General features: G+C 32.1%; 1 protein-coding gene across 1 annotated transcript; it reads left to right on the forward strand.

Moving 5' to 3' along the window:
* Window positions 1-4,111: 4,111 nt before the first annotated feature.
* Window positions 4,112-21,091, forward strand: LOC138327022 (uncharacterized). The gene is made up of 3 exons (XM_069272996.1): window positions 4,112-4,441; window positions 19,367-19,450; window positions 19,708-21,091. The coding sequence occupies exons 2-3, from the start codon at window positions 19,387-19,389 to the stop codon at window positions 20,121-20,123; spliced, it is 480 nt and encodes a 159-aa protein (XP_069129097.1). The 5' UTR covers window positions 4,112-4,441; window positions 19,367-19,386; the 3' UTR covers window positions 20,124-21,091.
* Window positions 21,092-21,507: the final 416 nt, after the last annotated feature.

Below are 21,507 nucleotides of genomic sequence, written 5' to 3' on the forward strand. Positions count from 1 at the left end.
GGCAGAGACAATACGTTAATCCAACAGCCTCAGGTGTGAGGGCAGAGACAACACGTTAATCACACGTCAAACACTTAGGTAAATAATGGAATGCATGTGTGAGGGCAGAGACAATACGTTAATCAAACAGCCTCAGGTGTGAGGGCAGAGACAACACGTTAATCACACGTCAAACACTTAGGTAAATAATGGAATATATGTGTGAGGGCAGAGACAATACGTTAATCCAACAGCCTCAGGTGTGAGGGCAGAGACAACACGTTAATCACACGTCAAACACTTAGGTAAATAATGGAATGCATGTGTTAGGGCAGAGACAATACGTTAATCAAACGTCAAACACGTCAAACACTTAGGTAAATAATGGAATGTATGTGTGAGGGCAGAGACAATACGTTAATCCAACAGCCTCAGGTGTGAGGGCAGAGACAACACGTTAATCACACGTCAAACACTTAGGTAAATAATGGAATGCATGTGTGAGGGCAGAGACAATACGTTAATCCAACAGCCTCAGGTGTGAGGGCAGAGACAACACGTTAATCACACGTCAAACACTTAGGTAAATAATGGAAATATATGTGTGAGGGCAGAGACAATACGTTAATCCAACAGCCTCAGGTGTGAGGACAGAGACAACACGTTAATCACACGTCAAACACTTAGGTAAATAATGGAATGCATGTGTTAGGGCAGAGACAATACGTTAATCAAACGTCAAACACTTAGGTAAATAATGGAATGTATGTGTGAGGGCAGAGACAATACGTTAATCCAACAGCCTCAGGTGTGAGGGCAGAGACAACACGTTAATCACACGTCAAACACATAGGTAAATAATGGAATGTATGTGTGAGGGCAGAGACAATACGTTAATCCAACAGCCTCAGGTGTGAGAGCAGAGACAATACGTTAATCACACGTCAAACACCTAGGTAAATAATGGAATGTGTGAGGGCAGAGACAATACGTTAATCCAACAGCCTCAGGTGTGAGGGCAGAGACATCACGTTAATCACACGTCAAACACTTAGGTAAATAATGGAATGCATGTGTGAGGGCAGAGACAATACGTTAATCACACGTCAAACACTTAGGTAAATAATGGAATGCATGTGTGAGGGCAGAGACAATACGTTAATCCAACAGCCTTTGGTGTGAGGGCAGAGACAACACGTTAATCACTCGTCATACACTTAGGTTAATAATGGAATGCATGTGTGAGGGCAGAGACAATATTTTAACCAAACAGCCTCCGGAGTAATCAGGGTTTCGATATTAATGTATTGCAATTACCAGAATGCTCCAATTATTCCCGAGGATGTTGATTTTTGCTGTTTCCTTGACAAATTATTTCCGATTCTTTGAGGGTGGTCTAGTTATTTATGACTGTTTGCTATCATTTCGCTTCCTTGTAATAATTTTTAGAGAATAACATATCGCGGTTTGAATACAATTAGTCCCCTTTTACGATGGTCCATGTCAACTGAAAATGTGTTTGTGTAGAATGTACATATAATGTTGACTTATTTGACATTCTACACTCCAAAGTTAAGTATGTAAACTGTACATGTACGGAATGCCTGTTTACTCTTGATATTCTACTCATGATCAGCAACCAGGAAAAGGCGTCAAAATCAGCCTTACCTTAACATCAACGTAATCAACTGTCGTGTCTTACTTACTTTAACGGACACTAAAAATATATCATAGCAGAATTACAAAACTCAATATGTTCTGAGTTTAATATATCAAAGGAAAATGCAATTTAAAACATTCTAAAAACAGCATGTGTCATAAAGGTCAAAACCAGGTATACTCAATATGTTTTAATCCTCTTGTTGACCAGACTCTTGACATATTCATTATTCAGGATGTCCAAATAGAGACATAATATCACAAAGATAGATGATTTCCTGTCACCAGTTAATGACAAAAAGTATTTAATAAAGAAGCACAATACATGGCGGCATCTGCTAGTTTTATAACTAATCATGGTGATGATATTGAGATTTGCGCAATATGATTCAAATTACATATCCTGAAAGGTAGACAGAAATGCAGCAGCAATTCAATTGGAGGCTATTTGTCATTAGTGTGGTGCTGACTATGACATTTGGATATGAGATATGGTGAAGTATTGCTGAATAATTTAAAAGCATAAACTATCAATTATAACTGTGCAGATCACTTGATTGATAACAATGCTGTTCAAAGTAACACAGAAAGTGTTATCTACGTTCTGTGGGTTATCCTTTCCGTGTTCGCGTGAAGTGGCATCTGCGTGTCCAGACGAATAACTGATCACATATATCAACATGAGATAATCACAGGGGTCTTGACGCCCACTATTGGCATTTCTTACTCTTCATCCTCTTGTTTGTTATTGACGCCATCAATCTTTACGATTGTTTCAATGAAATCATGTAGGGGAACAGGGGTGTGAGAGGTATCAATTTGATTTTTGGTTTTTAGTTGCAATGGAAACATTTGATATTTGAAACTACATAAATCGTATTCGAAATTCCAAATGGCTGTTTGACTCCCATTTAAAAGTTTTAGGTACAGATCCATTAAAAGAATTAACGATAAAAATATTGATTGTCACTTGATGGTACCCTTTTAATTATTCTATTTTTAGATCGTTTTTATAAACTCAGTGTTCCCAATAATGGAAAAGTGGAAACTCAAAAACAACATTTCAGAAAGTTGTTTCAAATATACAGCCGTATAAGCATTGGCAAATAATGTTGGCAAATGACCGCCTGTCGACCAAAATCCTATATTTTTCAGATATACTAATAACAATATTTATTGGTAAAAGTCCTTAGTGACTGCCTGTATTTTTAACTGACTGGCGTAAGCATGTTCTACACAAATCTAGGACCTATAGGGAACATCCAGTTGTAATTGTAGAAAGATCACTTCAGTACTTTCTTAGCAAAACCGAAAAATATCAATTGTCGAAATTCCAAGTTGACCCCATGCTATCAATGTTGTCTAATTGCAAAGGCAATAAGAAACTTAATGGAAATTTGTGTATGAAATTTAAGAAAGATCGTGTCACTACTTTCTGAGAATTAACGGTAACAAACTTCAACTATAAAAATCCAATATGAGTGTCTGTCGGCCATCTTGATGACGGATCTGTCCAAAATCCAGTATGAGTACCGAGGTCCCTAGCAGTAACAAGTACCCACTGGACATTATATAATGTAACCTACACTATTCACAGTGTATTCGGGTGGAAAGGAATATCTAAATCTAAGGCAATAAAATTTATTAAATACATAATTCATATGCTCATTCACGTTTCCAATTTTTCACAATTTGTGAAATATAAAGACAATTAATAAAGTCAAATAATGAAGGTATCTCACAAGCAGATCATCCAGTCCGCAAATGTTTCGTAGTCAGGTAAGTCCACCCTTTTGATGATGTGGTGAGTGAAATGTTCAGATGGATTGTTGTCACATATGATATATATGACGTATGTACTTTTGTATTCAAATATGTCATAAAATACTGATTTTCTGTACTAAGATGTGTTTCTTGGAAGATACACGCATGTGCAGAACGACCTAGTATTTCCCAAAATAGCACCGGTTGCGCATGCAACCATCTGGTGTCATTCAGAGCGATGTTAAATTCCAAGAAGGCTGTCAATAATTTGGCTTGAAATTGTTTATCAAGTCGTGTAAGCTGAACTTCAAACCAATTAATGATTGTTCAGCATCATTAGAAATGGTGTATATCAACATATTTATACTTATTTGCTTGCGTGATACCTAAATCAGTTACAATTTGTTATCTTATTTAGGAGCTTATATTTCTAAATAAAGATGAGATTATTGTAGAAACTACATGTACAAGGGTGTTTATCTAAAGATAGAACTGATAAACGTCGTGACCGTCTTCAAACCTCACTAAACGACGTAAATAACAACAGCTAAATAAATCAGTGTGATGTTAAGGTGTGGACTAACGCCTCTCAAAGTCACGTGATGACAAGCTTAAGGGTGCAACCATGTCTCATCTTAAAGTGTTTCATCAGCAGTAACAGGGCCTAAAGAGTTCTCTAGGCGTCATAGCACCACGCGAGCCGGCACTAGTAAGATGTCGGCTACACACCAAGCCCTCTCCTCCCAGAATCACTGACGACTGTGTCACGTGCGGCCGGTTGTCAATGGACTTTGTCGATTCCATCTCTCCTGGGGTACCGTGTATTGTAGATAAAAGGCCGTGTTCGATCTGTTACCCGTTCTTCTGTGTGACTGTGAGCAGAGAAGTGATAATACATTATAGATATTACCTTTCACAGTGAGGATTGCGACCTTTGTCAAGTCTCAACAAGGTGTTTCAGCAGTGTTTGACGAAAGTGCCTCATCGTTATTGGACTGTTACTAAGGTCCGGAAACTTAAACAAGGAAACGTATCCAAGGTAAGTGGGTTAAAAACAGAAATGTAGTTATCAGCACTCTGGATTCCTCGAAAATAATCAATTACGTGAAGTGTAATATTGAAATATTCATAAAAATGTTTTCCGATGTTTCTGAATAAATGCAAGTTAGACATTACCTGTGTACGTTAATTCTCTCCTGAAACACTTCTGAATAAGAAAGTTATTTCGCTAGGTGTTTTATATTTCTTAATACATGTGATTTCTTTCGGATACATTGTAATGTCTAACTTTTAATTTAGTATAACATCATATTGATAATATGGATACTACTTCTGTTTTATCTGTTGGTCAAAGCCTACGTTTAAATTCTTTCTGAAAGCAGATATTTATTTTGTGCAAATGGATGTGCTTCAATTCACGATTAATATCAGTAATCAGTTATGTTCAATATTTTACAATATGGGAGCATGTTCGATATACATGATAGGACATTCACAGAAAATTGATCTTTCAACAATCTCCCGAGTCACGTTAAAAGTTTCTGATAGGTCTAGTTCACTAATCATTATATCACGGTATAAATTATTAAATACTATTTCAGTACTAATCGGTCAATGACTTTTTTTATAAACCAAAACATTTCACCTCAAAATGTGACATCATGCCTTACTATTATGTGTCTGTGTTACTTTTGGAATGATGTGATCGTCTGCTAATGATAGCTACAAATAACATGGTTTATGAAACAATATATCTCAGACTCAATGTTTGACAATGGAGAGAGAGATTTGTTCTCTTCTTTTCTTTTGTTCACATTAAGTTTGTTAAGCAGAAGCACACTTCAAATGTCAAATTTGATATGATCACTATCTGCCATGTTGTGCTTGGAAAATAGCTATGCAGAGCGAACTCCCGATTCCATTTCCAAGAAGACCCTACAAGTTTAATTTAAAGAAGCTAGACCTCTTTAATACTATCTGGGAAAATGACAATATCTAAGATAATTGTTTATCGGTCATGCTGTTTTCTTTTTATATACAAAATACAATTGACAATCTATAGAGACAAGGAGAATTTTAAAGAAGTGGCAGTGAGAATTGTCTACTAACTTTTCGGCCACCTTGTTGTTCGATTGTTCCAAAAATTCAATATCCACCATTAGATTCAATGGGAAATTACATATAAGACAGATATATTGAGACCAATTCCTACAATATCTACTGTAAAATAGCGATAACTAACCTTAATCGCCACAAATGTGATCATATACATGAAATTTAAGAAATATTTCTTTTGTTCTTTCTGATAAATAGCGGTAACGGTCGGACAAACAGGTCACATACCAATGGCGATTTTAATATGGAGACTAAATGAAAATGACAATTTTGAAATAAACAGTCTTTGTCAATTAACTGTGATATATATAAAAATGTGACTTATTCGAAATTTGTAGTAAAAGGAGCAATCAATTGAACATATATTATTTTGTTTCTAATTAAAGGATTTAGAAGATTAAAAATACTGATGAATGAACGAAAACTGTCGTCCAAGAGGATCGAGTTCTGGTAGACCATGTAATATAAATCCAGGTCAAGTTCCCGAGGACAACCGCTTTTCCAGTTTTGGTCGAATATACTCATACTCATCGTCAATTTCAATCTTGATCGAATTCGAAGTGAGACGAACTCTTTACTGAGCAATTTAATTTTCTGAATGATAAAACACAGACGAGTATCAAATTTATCATATTTACAACACTCTTTTAAACATAATTCTTACCCCAAGTAACTTGGATATATATATGTCATTTGAATTAGCACATTATTTACAGAACGTGCTCGGTTACATATATATTTTCTAACGGGATTAAAACTTCTCTCATGGACCCTTTTCTTGTTCCTGAAAGTCAAACTATTTATTCGCGTGATCACTACATTTTATCTTTAATGATTTAAATGCAATTCTTAACTAAATAGCTTTGACATCGCAAAGGAAAATTTCACAATCTAAATAATTTTACAATCAGAAGAAATTGCCACTTGACGTATTACGAGAAACCATTAGCATATTGAACGTCGAATTGACAAGTTAAAATTCTGAAGTGTTTCCGAGGCGTGTGATGGCCGGGAGCAAATATTTGAAATCCGAGAAACCTACAATAATGTACCTAGACGTGTCTGGCACATCTTTCGACGTTGTCCCGCTAATAAGACCACATCTACTGACATTTCTTCAGACCGTTATCACGCTAACCACATCAGACGTATCACCACCAGAGCGTGAGATCTGGGAACAAATAGTTCAGTCTTCTAATCACTGGGCACTGACCACAACAAATGGTCATAGACAAACCAATTCGTCTTGAGAAGTGTTAAGCGTGCTATTCTTAGATACAATTCATTAAAAGGATTTCATACTTAGTTGATATTTCTTTTCTTACAATCGTTTTGTTCGCGTCACAATATCTGGCTTTTGATGCTTTGTTTAAGAGAGTTTTAGTTTGACAATGTTACTGTAAACCGAAGTATTTCCGTAGTGACTTAATTTCGCGTTTTCACATTTAACTACTTTTCCGTGACGACTTAATTTCGATTTTCCACATTTAACGACATTTTTGTGTTGACTTTATTTCGCGTTTTCACAATTAACTACTTTTCCGTGGCGACTTAATTTCGATTTTTTTCACATTTAACGACTTTTTTGTGGTGATTTAATTTCGCGTTTTCACATTTAATGACTTTTCCGTGGAGACTTAATATCTCGTTTTCACATTTAACTACTTTTCCGTGGTGACTTAATTTAGATTTTTCACACTTCACGACTTTTGCGTGGTGACTTAATTTCGATTTTTCACATTTACCGACTTTTTCCGTGGTGACTTAATTTCGCGTTTTCACATTTTTTACAACGACTTTAACGTTAATTTGGCGTTTTCATATATTACCACGAGGTAATTTTCAGACCCTGTGGTTGTAGTGGTGTGTATTTGAAACGTCTCTTTGCTGTTAATTAATATCTAGCTCTATTTAAATCCCCGAAATTGAATTGAATGGTTTGCAGTTATTCGCTAATCATGTTCATCCTTAATACACCATGTACCTAATACCGCAGGGACTCGTATTTTAAAAAGCTGCGGCCAAATACTTAGACTTAGAAACTGAGATTGGCCTTGCATGTGACATGCTATTAGATTACTTCCATCAATGTATTATTATGTAATAGACTGGCTGATGTTCAATCCTATCGTCATTTACATAGCTTGTGCTGAAGCAGGAACATAGACTTCTCGACTCGACCTTTTACATGATGTAATACATGCTTCAAATGACAATTACTTTTTTAATGGTGGAATGTATCATTTACTGTTACAATGGACGATAATGTCGTCACATGCATTTCTTCCAACACAATCATTATTATTGTCCATGGGGTTTCCTCACGTTCATTACATAGTGCTTCAAGGACATGACAGCTTTCATAACTACAGACCGCAGGCGTGAAGTATGTATTATTGGCATTGTTTAAGGCTTTCCGCACGCGAATCGTCCACAAATTGTCTGCTGTTCAAAATCTACAATCAGTTTATATTTGAAATATCATACTGAACGAGTTTACAGCATAGACAAAGGCGATCGCGCCAATCCTAAATCGTAATAAATCAGTGTTTGTTTAGATATTGGGTTTAACTAAATACATATGGGTAATATATACATACATAAATGTTATATAGTTTTGTAAGGTGTTGTAAGCGTACCAGTCCTAATTGTATGTACATATTGACGAAAATTCCATAACAATCTGCCACTCACATCTGGTCCGGTCTACAATGGCATGGTTCCTTGAGTGTCATTTTAGGGTTTGTTTGGGTTTTTTTTTTGTACTGAAAATTATTGACGCAGCATTGATAGCCAATCTTCATCATTTCACTTTGGACTTGGCCTTCAGACGAAGAACGTGTAATTAAATACTGGTTCGATAGGTTTAGTGTAGTGGTGTCAACGATACCATTACATAACTTTTATATGACAACTGTCTTCCCCAGTGTATATCCCGGAAATTGTCAGTTCACCGTTTCCACACAACATTTCGGTCCGGCTTTTGGAAAACAATCGGCATAAAAGATAAAATCAACCCTTAAAATAGGGAATTTTCTCTGCAATCTGTTAAACAAACATTTTTACACGGAGCGCGGATTGTACGTGACAGGCCTCATCTTGGCAGTTTACTACCTGTAAGCTGCTGTAACTGTCGTAGAACGGCCTGATGCCTGTAAACGTCATTTTACTATTCAATTGCTATCTAATAATGTTTGTTTATATATATCAAAACATCTTTTGCGATCGATGTTGGAATATGTACATAATTTATGTCACGTGACTATAGGTTATTTTCCTTGAGTAGGGAACATAACCTGTCAACAGTGACATAATTCTGGATATGTCCTTCCACAGCGGGCTATCATTGTGTAATAGCTTGAGTATTGTTCAACAAATTGTACACAGCTACCCCAGTAATCAATCTACAGGAATCCCTGGACGGTGGAATTAAAAAGCATGGAACGACAAAGGTCCAACAGAACAAATCGGTGACAAATTCATGGCGATGAGGTAGTCCCAGAATAAAGCAAATTGCTGTCATAAACGACATCTCACAACCACAGATCACGTGACAACTTACTCCCCAATGTCTTTGTCTAATTTGATCGAGATAGATTAATACTCCAGCGTTGTGCCGATGTTTTATTACTTCTGTTTTACTGCGTGACTCGAATGGTACATCTGACGCTATCAAATGCATGAAAATTTATCTCTGGAACCCATTTATTGAATTTATGTTGGTCTGATAGTAGACATACTACACGTCATATTTAAAAATGTCTACGAGTGTCCACCAATATGAAGTGAGCGCCACTTAAATCAAATTTAGGTACTTGTATATTCAGACATGTGCAGATAGAACACACTGCCTCAAAGAGTGGTGTACAAGGGGTGACGAAAACGACCATCAGAGCAAAACATATTTGGAATTGAAGTATTTATATCTTTTTGATTCCCGCCATAGTACAGACTTTGAAGAATTCGCTTTTTTTCCTTTCTTTTGTGTGTGTACGTCATTGTTTTAGATAACTGTTAAGTATTGAGAAAGGTTGACAGTATGGCGTTTACTTAGTATTAATTATAGTGTACACTTATATAAACATCCTCAAGCATTAGTCTCCCCGATTGGTTTACAGATGAATACTGACACGCTCACTCTCCCACTAGGATAAAGGCACGCAATACTCTCGTAAGTTGTCTGGGTAAAACGATTCACTCAAATTCAAATGACAATCCTTGTACTGCATAGTGTTTGATTTAAACGTAAGAAGATCGATGTGAGGCATCAAGTGAATATGTCGACGTGGAGAAATGTTCAAACCATACAAAGTGAATAGATGATCAATTACTCAATCTTTTTCCTCTTTGTGGAACAAATTACGAAGTATAAATGTAGATGTTTGGGAAGAATACATATACAATGAAATGATACCTAAATAAACATATATGGAATAAGACCGTTGTTATTACTTTATGACCCATAAATAAAATACGTCAATGCATTTAAAGCACTTTTTATATAAGTTCATCAATATATTGTTTGCAAAAGGAGGGAGGAAAAACATTATGACATGTAAAGACAAAATAAAATACATACGACAAAAACTTCATGTGTCTTCTGAAGTCTTAAAAGACAACATGTTGTGATAACTATAACGAAAAACTCGAATATCCGATCAACTAAGACTCGTTAACACTCGTTAACAGGTACATCAAACACTATTTTTTTAGAAAATAAATTTTTGTTTAGCACAAACGTAAGCTGTCTCAGTTGGTTCCTTTGTAAGTTCGTCAAGTGCAACAGAATTGATGAAATTGATTTTGGTCGGGTCGCCAATAAAATCGTAAAAAGGACATTGTCTGATTGTTATAATGATATATTCTATATAGTCAGTTTTTATAAAAACATATTAAATCAATTTTATATTATATTCTCATGAGAACGAACGGTCAATGGCGATGTCATGGATTAAAGATTAGGCGTTCCATAGTCCATTGTCGTGTTAATTGACAGGTGATTATTAGTTGTAACTGCTGATCTCTAAACTCTAATAAAAGTGTTTTGAAAATCCAGTCATATCCGTCATACTTTACAACAATTCTGGATTAAGACAACTGCTTTTCTTTTCAATGAGGTTTATCGTCACATTTGAATATTGTTGTCAAATGGGATACCGCAAATCGTTATATATGATTGATATTGAATTTCTGTCAAATTATTTCTATAGAACTCGAAACGATTATTTTCACCATCATCACAATAAAACTTGTAATATCAATAAGGAGCCGAATACATATAGGATGTAAATGTTTATTTCATAGGAAAGTTTATGAAACGAGTCTAAGAAGGATTTTTGCGAGTCTTTGCAAGTAAACGAAGATACTTTTTATCATATAACTACAACAACCTAATATAATACGAAGATACTTTTTATCACATAATTACAACGGCCTAATATAATACGAAGATACTTTTTATCATATAACTACAACAACCTAATATAATACGAAGATACTTTTTATCACATAACTAAAACAACCTAATATAATACGAAGATACTTTTTATCACATAATTACAACGGCCTAATATAATACGAAGATACTTTTTATCACATAACTACAACAACAACCTAATATAATACGAAGATACTTTTTATCATATAACTACAACAACCTAATATAATACGAAGATACTTTTTATCACATAACTAAAACAACCTAATATAATACGAAGATACTTTTTATCACATAATTACAACGGCCTAATATAATACGAAGATACTTTTTATCACATAAACATAAACAAACCTAATATAATACGAAGATACTTTTTATCTATAACTAAAACAACCTAATATAATACGAAGATACTTTTTATCACATAACTAAAACAACCTAATATAATACGAAGATACTTTTATCACATAACTAAAACAACCTAATATAATACGAAGATACTTTTTATCATATAACTACAACAACCTAATATAATACGAAGATACTTTTTATCACATAACTACAACAACCTAATATAATACGAAGATACTTTTTATCACATAACTAAAACAACCTAATATAATACGAAGATACTTTTTATCACATAACTAAAACAACCTAATATAATACGAAGATACTTTTTATCAATAACTACAACAACCTAATATAATACGAAGATACTTTTTATCACATAACTACAACAACCTAATATAATACGAAGATACTTTTTATCACATAACTACAACAACCTAATATAATACGAAGATACTTTTTTCACATAACTACAACAACCTAATATAATACGAAGATACTTTTTATCACATAACTACAACAACCTAATATAATACGAAGATACTTTTTATCATATAACTACAACAACCTAATATAATACGAAGATACTTTTTATCATATAACTACAACAACCTAATATAATACGAAGATACTTTTTATCACATAACTACAACAACCTAATATAATACGAAGATACTTTTTATCACATAACTAACAACAATATATACGAAGATACTTTTATACATAACTAAAACCTAATATAATACGAAGATACTTTTTATCACATAACTACAACAACCTAATATAATACGAAGATACTTTTTATCACATAACTAAACAACCTAATATAATACGAAGATACTTTTTATCACATAACTACAACAACCTAATATAATACGAAGATACTTTTTATCACATAACTACAACAACCTAATATAATACGAAGATACTTTTTATCACATAACTACAACAACCTAATATAATACGAAGATACTTTTTATCACATAACTACAACAACCTAATATAATACGAAGATACTTTTTATCACATAACTACAACAACCTAATATAATACGAAGATACTTTTTATCACATAACTAACAACAACCTAATATAATACGAAGATACTTTTTATCACATAACTACAACAACCTAATATAATACGAAGATACTTTTTATCACATAACTAAAACAACCTAATATAATACGAAGATACTTTTTATCACATAACTACAACAACCTAATATAATACGAAGATACTTTTTATCACATAACTACAACAACCTAATATAATACGAAGATACTTTTTATCACATAACTACAACAACCTAATATAATACGAAGATACTTTTTATCACATAACTAAAACAACCTAATATAATACGAAGATACTTTTTATCACATAACTACAACAACCTAATATAATACGAAGATACTTTTTATCACATAACTAAAACAACCTAATATAATACGAAGATACCTTTTATCACATAACTAAAACAACCTAATATAATACGAAGATACTTTTTATCACATAACTAAAAACAACCTAATATAATACGAAGATACTTTTTATCACATAACTACAACAACCTAATATAATACGAAGATACTTTTTATCACATAACTAAACAACCTAATATAATACGAAGATACTTTTTATCACATAACTAAACAACCTAATATAATACGAAGATACTTTTTATCACATAACTAAAACAACCTAATATAATACGAAGACACCTTTTATCACATAACTAAAACAACCTAATATAATACGAAGATACTTTTTATCACATAACTACAACAACCTAATATAATACGAAGATACTTTTTATCACATAACTACAACAACCTAATATAATACGAAGATACTTTTTATCACATAACTACAACAACCTAATATAATACGAAGATACTTTTTATCATATAACTACAACAACCTAATATAATACGAAGATACTTTTTATCACATAACTACAACAACCTAATATAATACGAAGATACTTTTTATCACATAACTACAACAACCTAATATAATACGAAGATACTTTTTATCACATAACTACAACAACCTAATAATAATACGAAGATACTTTTTATCACATAACTACAACAACCTAATATAATACGAAGATACTTTTTATCATAACACAAATAATACGAAGATACTTTTAAAACTAAACAACCTAATATAATACGAAGATACTTTTTATCACATAACTACAACAACCTAATATAATACGAAGATACTTTTTATCACATAACTAAAACAACCTAATATAATACGAAGATACTTTTTATCACATAACTAAAACAACCTAATATAATACGAAGATACTTTTTATCACATAACTAAAACAACCTAATATAATACGAAGATACTTTTTATCACATAACTAAAACAACCTAATATAATACGAAGATACTTTTTATCACATAACTAAAACAACCTAATATAATACGAAGATACTTTTTATCACATAACTACAACAACCTAATATAATACGAAGATACTTTTTATCACATAACTAAAACAACCTAATATAATACGAAGATACTTTTTATCAATAACTACAACAACCTAATATAATACGAAGATACTTTTTATCACATAACTAAAACAACCTAATATAATACGAAGATACTTTTTATCACATAACTAAAACAACCTAATATAATACGAAGATACTTTTTATCATATAACTACAACAACCTAATATAATACGAAGACTTTTTATCACATAACTAAAACAACCTAATATAATACGAAGATACTTTTTATCACATAACTACAACAACCTAATATAATACGAAGATACTTTTTATCATATAACTACAACAACCTAATATAATACGAAGATACTTTTTATCACATAACTAAACAACCTAATATAATACGAAGATACTTTTTATCACATAATTACAACGGCCTAATATAATACGAAGATACTTTTTATCATATAACTACAACAACCTAATATAATACGAAGATACTTTTTATCAATAACTACAACAACCTAATATAATACGAAGATACTTTTTTATCACATAACTACAACAACCTAATATAATACGAAGATACTTTTTATCACATAACTAAAACAACCTAATATAATACGAAGATACTTTTTATCACATAACTACAACAACCTAATATAATACGAAGATACTTTTTATCACATAACTACAACAACCTAATATAATACGAAGATACTTTTTTATCATATAACTACAACAACCTAATATAATACGAAGATACTTTTTATCACATAACTACAACGGCCTAATATAATACGAAGATACTTTTTATCACATAACTACAACAACCTAATATAATACGAAGATACTTTTTATCATATAACTACAACAACCTAATATAATACGAAGATACTTTTTATCACATAACTACAACAACCTAATATAATACGAAGATACTTTTTATCACATAACTACAACAACCTAATATAATACGAAGATACTTTTTATCACATAATTACACCGGCCTAATATAATACGAAGATACTTTTTATCACATAACTACAACAACCTAATATAATACGAAGATACTTTTTATCACATAACTAAAACAACCTAATATAATACGAAGACACCTTTTATCACATAACTAAAACAACCTAATATAATACGAAGACACCTTTTATCACATAACTAAAACAACCTAATATAATACGAAGATACTTTTTATCACATAACTACAACAACCTAATATAATACGAAGATACTTTTTATCATATAACTACAACAACCTAATATAATACGAAGATACTTTTTATCACATAACTACAACAACCTAATATAATACGAAGATACTTTTTATCACATAACTACAACAACCTAATATAATACGAAGATACTTTTTATCACATAACTAAAACAACCTAATATAATACGAAGATACTTTTTATCATATAACTACAACAACCTAATATAATACGAAGATACTTTTTATCACATAACTAAAACAACCTAATATAATACGAAGATACTTTTTATCACATAACTACAACAACCTAATATAATACGAAGATACTTTTTATCACATAACTAAAACAACCTAATATAATACGAAGATACTTTTTATCACATAACTAAAACAACCTAATATAATACGAAGATACTTTTTATCATATAACTACAACAACCTAATATAATACGAAGATACTTTTTATCACATAACTAAAACAACCTAATATAATACGAAGACACCTTTTATCACATAACTAAAACAACCTAATATAATACGAAGATACTTTTTATCATATAACTACAACAACCTAATATAATACGAAGACACCTTTTATCACATAACTAAAACAACCTAATATAATACGAAGATACTTTTTATCACATAACTACAACAACCTAATATAATACGAAGATCCTTTTTATCACATAACTAAAACAACCTAATATAATACGAAGACACCTTTTATCACATAACTACAACAACCTAATATAATACGAAGATACTTTTTATCACATAACTAAAACAACCTAATATAATACGAAGATACTTTTTATCACATAATTACAACGGCCTAATATAATACGAAGATACTTTTTATCACATAACTACAACAACCTAATATAATACGAAGATACTTTTTATCACATAACTAAAACAACCTAATATAATACGAAGACACCTTTTATCACATAACTACAACAACCTAATATAATACGAAGACACCTTTTATCACATAACTAAAACAACCTTATATAATACGAAGATACTTTTTATCACATAACTAAAACAACCTAATATAATACGAAGATACTTTTTATCACATAATTACAACGGCCTAATATAATACGAAGATACTTTTTATCACATAACTACAACAACCTAATATAATACGAAGATACTTTTTATCACATAATTACAACAACCTAATATAATACGAAGATACTTTTTATCACATAATTACACCGGCCTAATATAATACGAAGATACTTTTTATCACATAACTACAACAACCTAATATAATACGAAGATACTTTTTATCACATAACTACAACAACCTAATATAATACGAAGATACTTTTTATCACATAACTAAAACAACCTAATATAATACGAAGATACTTTTTATCATATAACTACAACAACCTAATATAATACGAAGATACTTTTTATCACATAACTAAAACAACCTAATATAATACGAAGATACTTTTTATCATATAACTACAACAACCTAATATAATACGAAGATACTTTTTATCACATAATTACAACAACCTAATATAATACGAAGATACTTTTTATCATATAACTACAACAACCTAATATAATACGAAGATACTTTTTATCACATAATTACAACAACCTAATATAATACGAAGATACTTTTTATCACATAATTACACCGGCCTAATATAATACGAAGATACTTTTTATCACATAACTACAACAACCTAATATAATACGAAGATACTTTTTATCACATAATTACACCGGCCTAATATAATACGAAGATACTTTTTATCATATAACTACAACAACCTAATATAATACGAAGATACCTTTTATCACATAACTACAACAACCTAATATAATACGAAGATACTTTTTATCACATAACTACAACAACCTGATATAATACGAAGATACTTTTTATCACATAACTAAAACAACCTAATATAATACGAAGATACTTTTTATCACATAACTACAACAACCTGATATAATACGAAGATACTTTTTATCACATAACTAAAACAACCTAATATAATACGAAGATACTTTTTATCACATAACTACAACAACCTAATATCATACGAAGAATCTCAATGTTAACATGTGTTCCAAAACTCCAACAAAAGTCGCCATTTTGTCACGACTTACTCGAATCATGACGTCACGTCATTGTTTACTGACTTCCAGCCATTACGCCACAATTGAATTCTATCTATAAAAAATGCTCCAGGTTATATTACACTAATGGCAGATGCAAAAATATTACACCGGTGAAGTCATTGGTGATAACGCGGATCATGTGATAATGTATGATAATGTATTTTTTAAGAGTGGAAGCTTTTTAAGTTCTTAAGTTTTTATGGCCGGTTTGATATTATTTGAAAATCTCAATGTGTGTTCAAATATCATATATTATTTAGCTAATATTAAACGATATCAGAGTAAGAATGTCGTATGGTATGTTTACTTTTTCATTTTTACAACTCAAAATGTCACATAAACCTGTTTCATTATTTTTTGTTGAGAAATTAGCGGTTCTAGATACACATTATAACGACAGTGTCATATTTATACATACTTTCATAGAACAAATACAACATAATTTACCAGTTTGATTTTTTATCGCCAAATTGTTTACAATAAACATTTCGATTGGAGCCAAAAGTTGGTACTTGCCTACGTTATACTATGTGTATGTTGATCCTATCATGTGATATCCGACATATTTTAACCCTAACAAGGTTTCCCCAATTAACACGCACGCGCATGAGATCCTGCCTGTTAAAGAAGAGGGAGGGCACTAATGTGTACGTGATCTATTTGAATTATTATAAACCAGGAAATCACTCCCCGTGCCTAATTTCCTGCACTTTCCGCCGTGTCGAAGTGTTATGGACGTGCGGGAAGCAGTTCGTGGCTGTAATGTATTTAGTCAGACCCAGATCCTCCTTGGCCTTTCGTAGGACTTCCCATTGTGTCGTCGGGTTTGGTGGAATTATCAACAGGATTGAACACACTATAACTCACTCAATTGTCTATCATATTGTAGTATTTACTCTAAACGCTATCAGTTGTATCCTTGACAATGGCCTAATTCGGAAATTCATCAGAAACATGCTAAAAACATGATTTACAACAAAGGAGATATTGTGTTTGAGGGAATGAAGATGTTGCTGTCTTGAAAACTAGTCCCTGATAGTTTCTGTCCTTATTATTATTTTTAATTTCTTAACCTTGAACATCGCTTTAACCCCTCTTCCATTCTTTCTGATTCATTGAAAGTTATTCCTTGTATTGTTCAGTGTATAAACACAATTGATTTGTTTTCATCCTGTTTTTTCTTTCTTTTTTATTATTTTCGTTTGATTCATTTTTATTTATTATTTGATCATTTTATTTTAATCATATTATTTATCTATTGATTTTGAAAGGCTTCGAGTCGTTTCCTTTGAGCATCAGAGTCCCGATATAATCGATGCAAGTCAATGTAATTGATATCCCGACAAAATTTAATGATGCTATTTGACTATGGATTTATATAAAATATGTTTTAAGATATTATGGTTCAACGTCTGTTATCGTTACGTGTCGTACAATGTCATCATATCCACAATATAACATAATTTAAACGCCACTATCCCATATCACATATCACCACGTTCCTTATTGTTGTTGTTCTTTGGGTTTTTTGGTTTTTTTTACATTTTTCATGGTAGTCAGCCAACAAAAATCCCGGATACATGTTGGATGAGTACGTCATTACCATGCAAATAACCACAAGGAAATGCATGGATTATACATATACGACCAATAAAATAGTTTTCATGCTCGTCTGCCATTGTATGTTCTATCTCTATTAGTTCGTTTGCCAGTCAACCTGCTGACAAATGCGATAAAACTGCAATATTTCCCTTCTCTTTACGAAGATCATAGCCAAGAAATACCTTTTGAGAACTCGTCAATTTCTACTGTTGTGTAAATTAAGTTCATCATTCGAATTATATATAAGGGCACGTTTTAACAGAAATCAAGTCATCATTTCTCACCATGTGTTTCATATCAATGAGTCAAAAGTGATGTTTGGAGGCAAAAACGTACTCTCGGGGTCTATTAAATGTTCTGGTACATTATGGTTTTGCCATTATTTCTCACCATGTGTTTCAAATCAATGAGTCAAAAGTGATTTTTGGAGTCAAAAACGTACTCTCGGCGTCTATTAAATGTTCTGGTACATTATGGTTTTACCTAACATAAAGATCAACTTGATGTCGAATACTGAATATTGTCTCGACCACTGAATGGAGTAAGACCTATTTGAATTACTTATCACTATTACCCATCATTTGGATGTTTCAGGTCGGCCTTAATAGCATACCATGATGGACCAGACCTTGCTATATCTGGCGGTATACCTTGCAATACTACTGCACGTAACTACAGGTAATTATTTCATATGCTCGTAATCTTTTACATTTACAGCAACAGTACTGCAGGTACACACATTTTGGTGCAAATTTAGTGTTTGGTTTTCTTGGCAAGAACTTATAAATGTTGACATAGTCTTTATACTCGACAGTTTTTAAGGCACATTTTCTACAAGTTGTTCAAGGTAAATTCACAAAATAAAAAAAAAGTTTTATATCTTGTAGCATACCTTGAACTGCAGTCAAATGGTAACATTAAAACATCTGTTACAGAGGCTGGAATTGCGGAGGAGGACTACAATTACAATAAATTAAGGCAATTTTATGATGACATGTTCATGGATCCTTCTGCTGAGAAAAGAATAGCTCCAAAATACCGCCAGGACTACTGGGGCAGATCAGAAACGAGCCGAACAAACGACAACACGCTCTTCAACATATTTCGTAGAGATAGTCCATGGGGTTATGGCGGAAATGGAAGGTCCGGTAGGTGGAGCGACAGTCAAAGAATCACGCCTTACGTCACATACAGTGATGGCGTCAACTACAAAACCAACAGAAACAACTACGGATTGTTTACTCCAAATTCCTGGTATGGCCGAGGTTGGTACAACGTTCTATCTCGAGTCCAGCAGCCAAATTACCGCCAAGAGCGGCGAAGCAGGAGTTCATACGCGGATCTTTATTAAGTGGTGGCTGCTATATCGTGTGGACGACCTAGCCAAGCAATCAAACGGAAATAGGAAATCTTAATTTGATGAAAAGGGAAATTATTACTGGAAATTATATTTACGGAAAAAAAATTCGATCCATACTGCGTGATATTAACTGTTGCTTGCCTGCTTAAAAACAGCTTTAAATTAAGTAAATTAATATCTCCCATATCTAAATATTTCAAATGGTATTTTTCTAGTGAATGTCTGAACTATATTCTCTATTTTAAATACATGAAAATGTAAAGATTATAGATAGAGGTAGTAGCAGTTATGTTTTACGTATCAATGACCTTAGTTCAAAAGGTCAGAATGGAGATAATGTCATTCTGCATTCGCATCTAACTATTGTCACTTTCTACACATTTATAAGTAACACAAGACGATATACTTGTAAACCATTTCCTTTAACACAAGACGATATACTTGTAAACCATTTCCTTTAACACAAGACGATATACTTGTACACCATTTCCTTTAACACAAGATAATATAATTGTAAACCATTTCCTTTAACACCAGATAATATACTTATAAACCATTTCCTTTAACACAAGACGATATACTTGTAAACCATTTTTTTTTAACACAAGACGATATACTTATAAACCATTTCCTTTAACACAAGACGATATACTTGTAAACCATTTCCTTTAACACAAGACGATATACTTGTAAACCATTTCCTTTAACACCAGACGATATACTTGTAAACCATTTCCTTTAACACCAGACGATATACTTATAAACCATTTCCTTTAACACCAGACGATATACTTGTAAACAATTTCCTTTATCACCAGTCGATATAAACCATGCATGTCTAACATCTACAGATATAAAACCTTTGTGTGTGTATGTATGCTAAATGTTATTTTTCTCTTGGAGTTATGGATGCGACTGAGTGTTATCGTTTTACTTTTCAATAAAAAGTAAAAAGTAAAGTTCACTTTGTTCGAGTTATCAAAGTAAATTTTGGTTTATATCGCATAAACAGGGTGTTTCAGAAAGCATGTCCCGACTTTAAACTGTTATAACTTCTTCAGGGAAAAAATAGTAGTGCGAATTATCGAAAGCAAACGATACCAACTTTTGTTGGAATACAATAATTTACAGCTAGGATTTCCAAATAAAACATAAGTACGCCATTAATGGCATCACTAAAATCAATGATATATAGAGGATATTCCTCGTTTCTTGTATTTTTCACGAGTGCGAAGCACTAAAGTTTCTACCTCACGAGATGAAATATTACCGGTATTCATCAAGAAACAAGGAATATTATATTCATAACATTTGTTTTCTCTCTTCCATTTACAGAAGACAATCAATACTAGTTCCGCCAAAGGTTATTCCGCCA

The sequence above is a fragment of the Argopecten irradians genome, chromosome 7 (assembly GCF_041381155.1).
Source record: "Argopecten irradians isolate NY chromosome 7, Ai_NY, whole genome shotgun sequence".
In the NCBI taxonomy this organism is placed as follows: domain Eukaryota; kingdom Metazoa; phylum Mollusca; class Bivalvia; order Pectinida; family Pectinidae; genus Argopecten; species Argopecten irradians.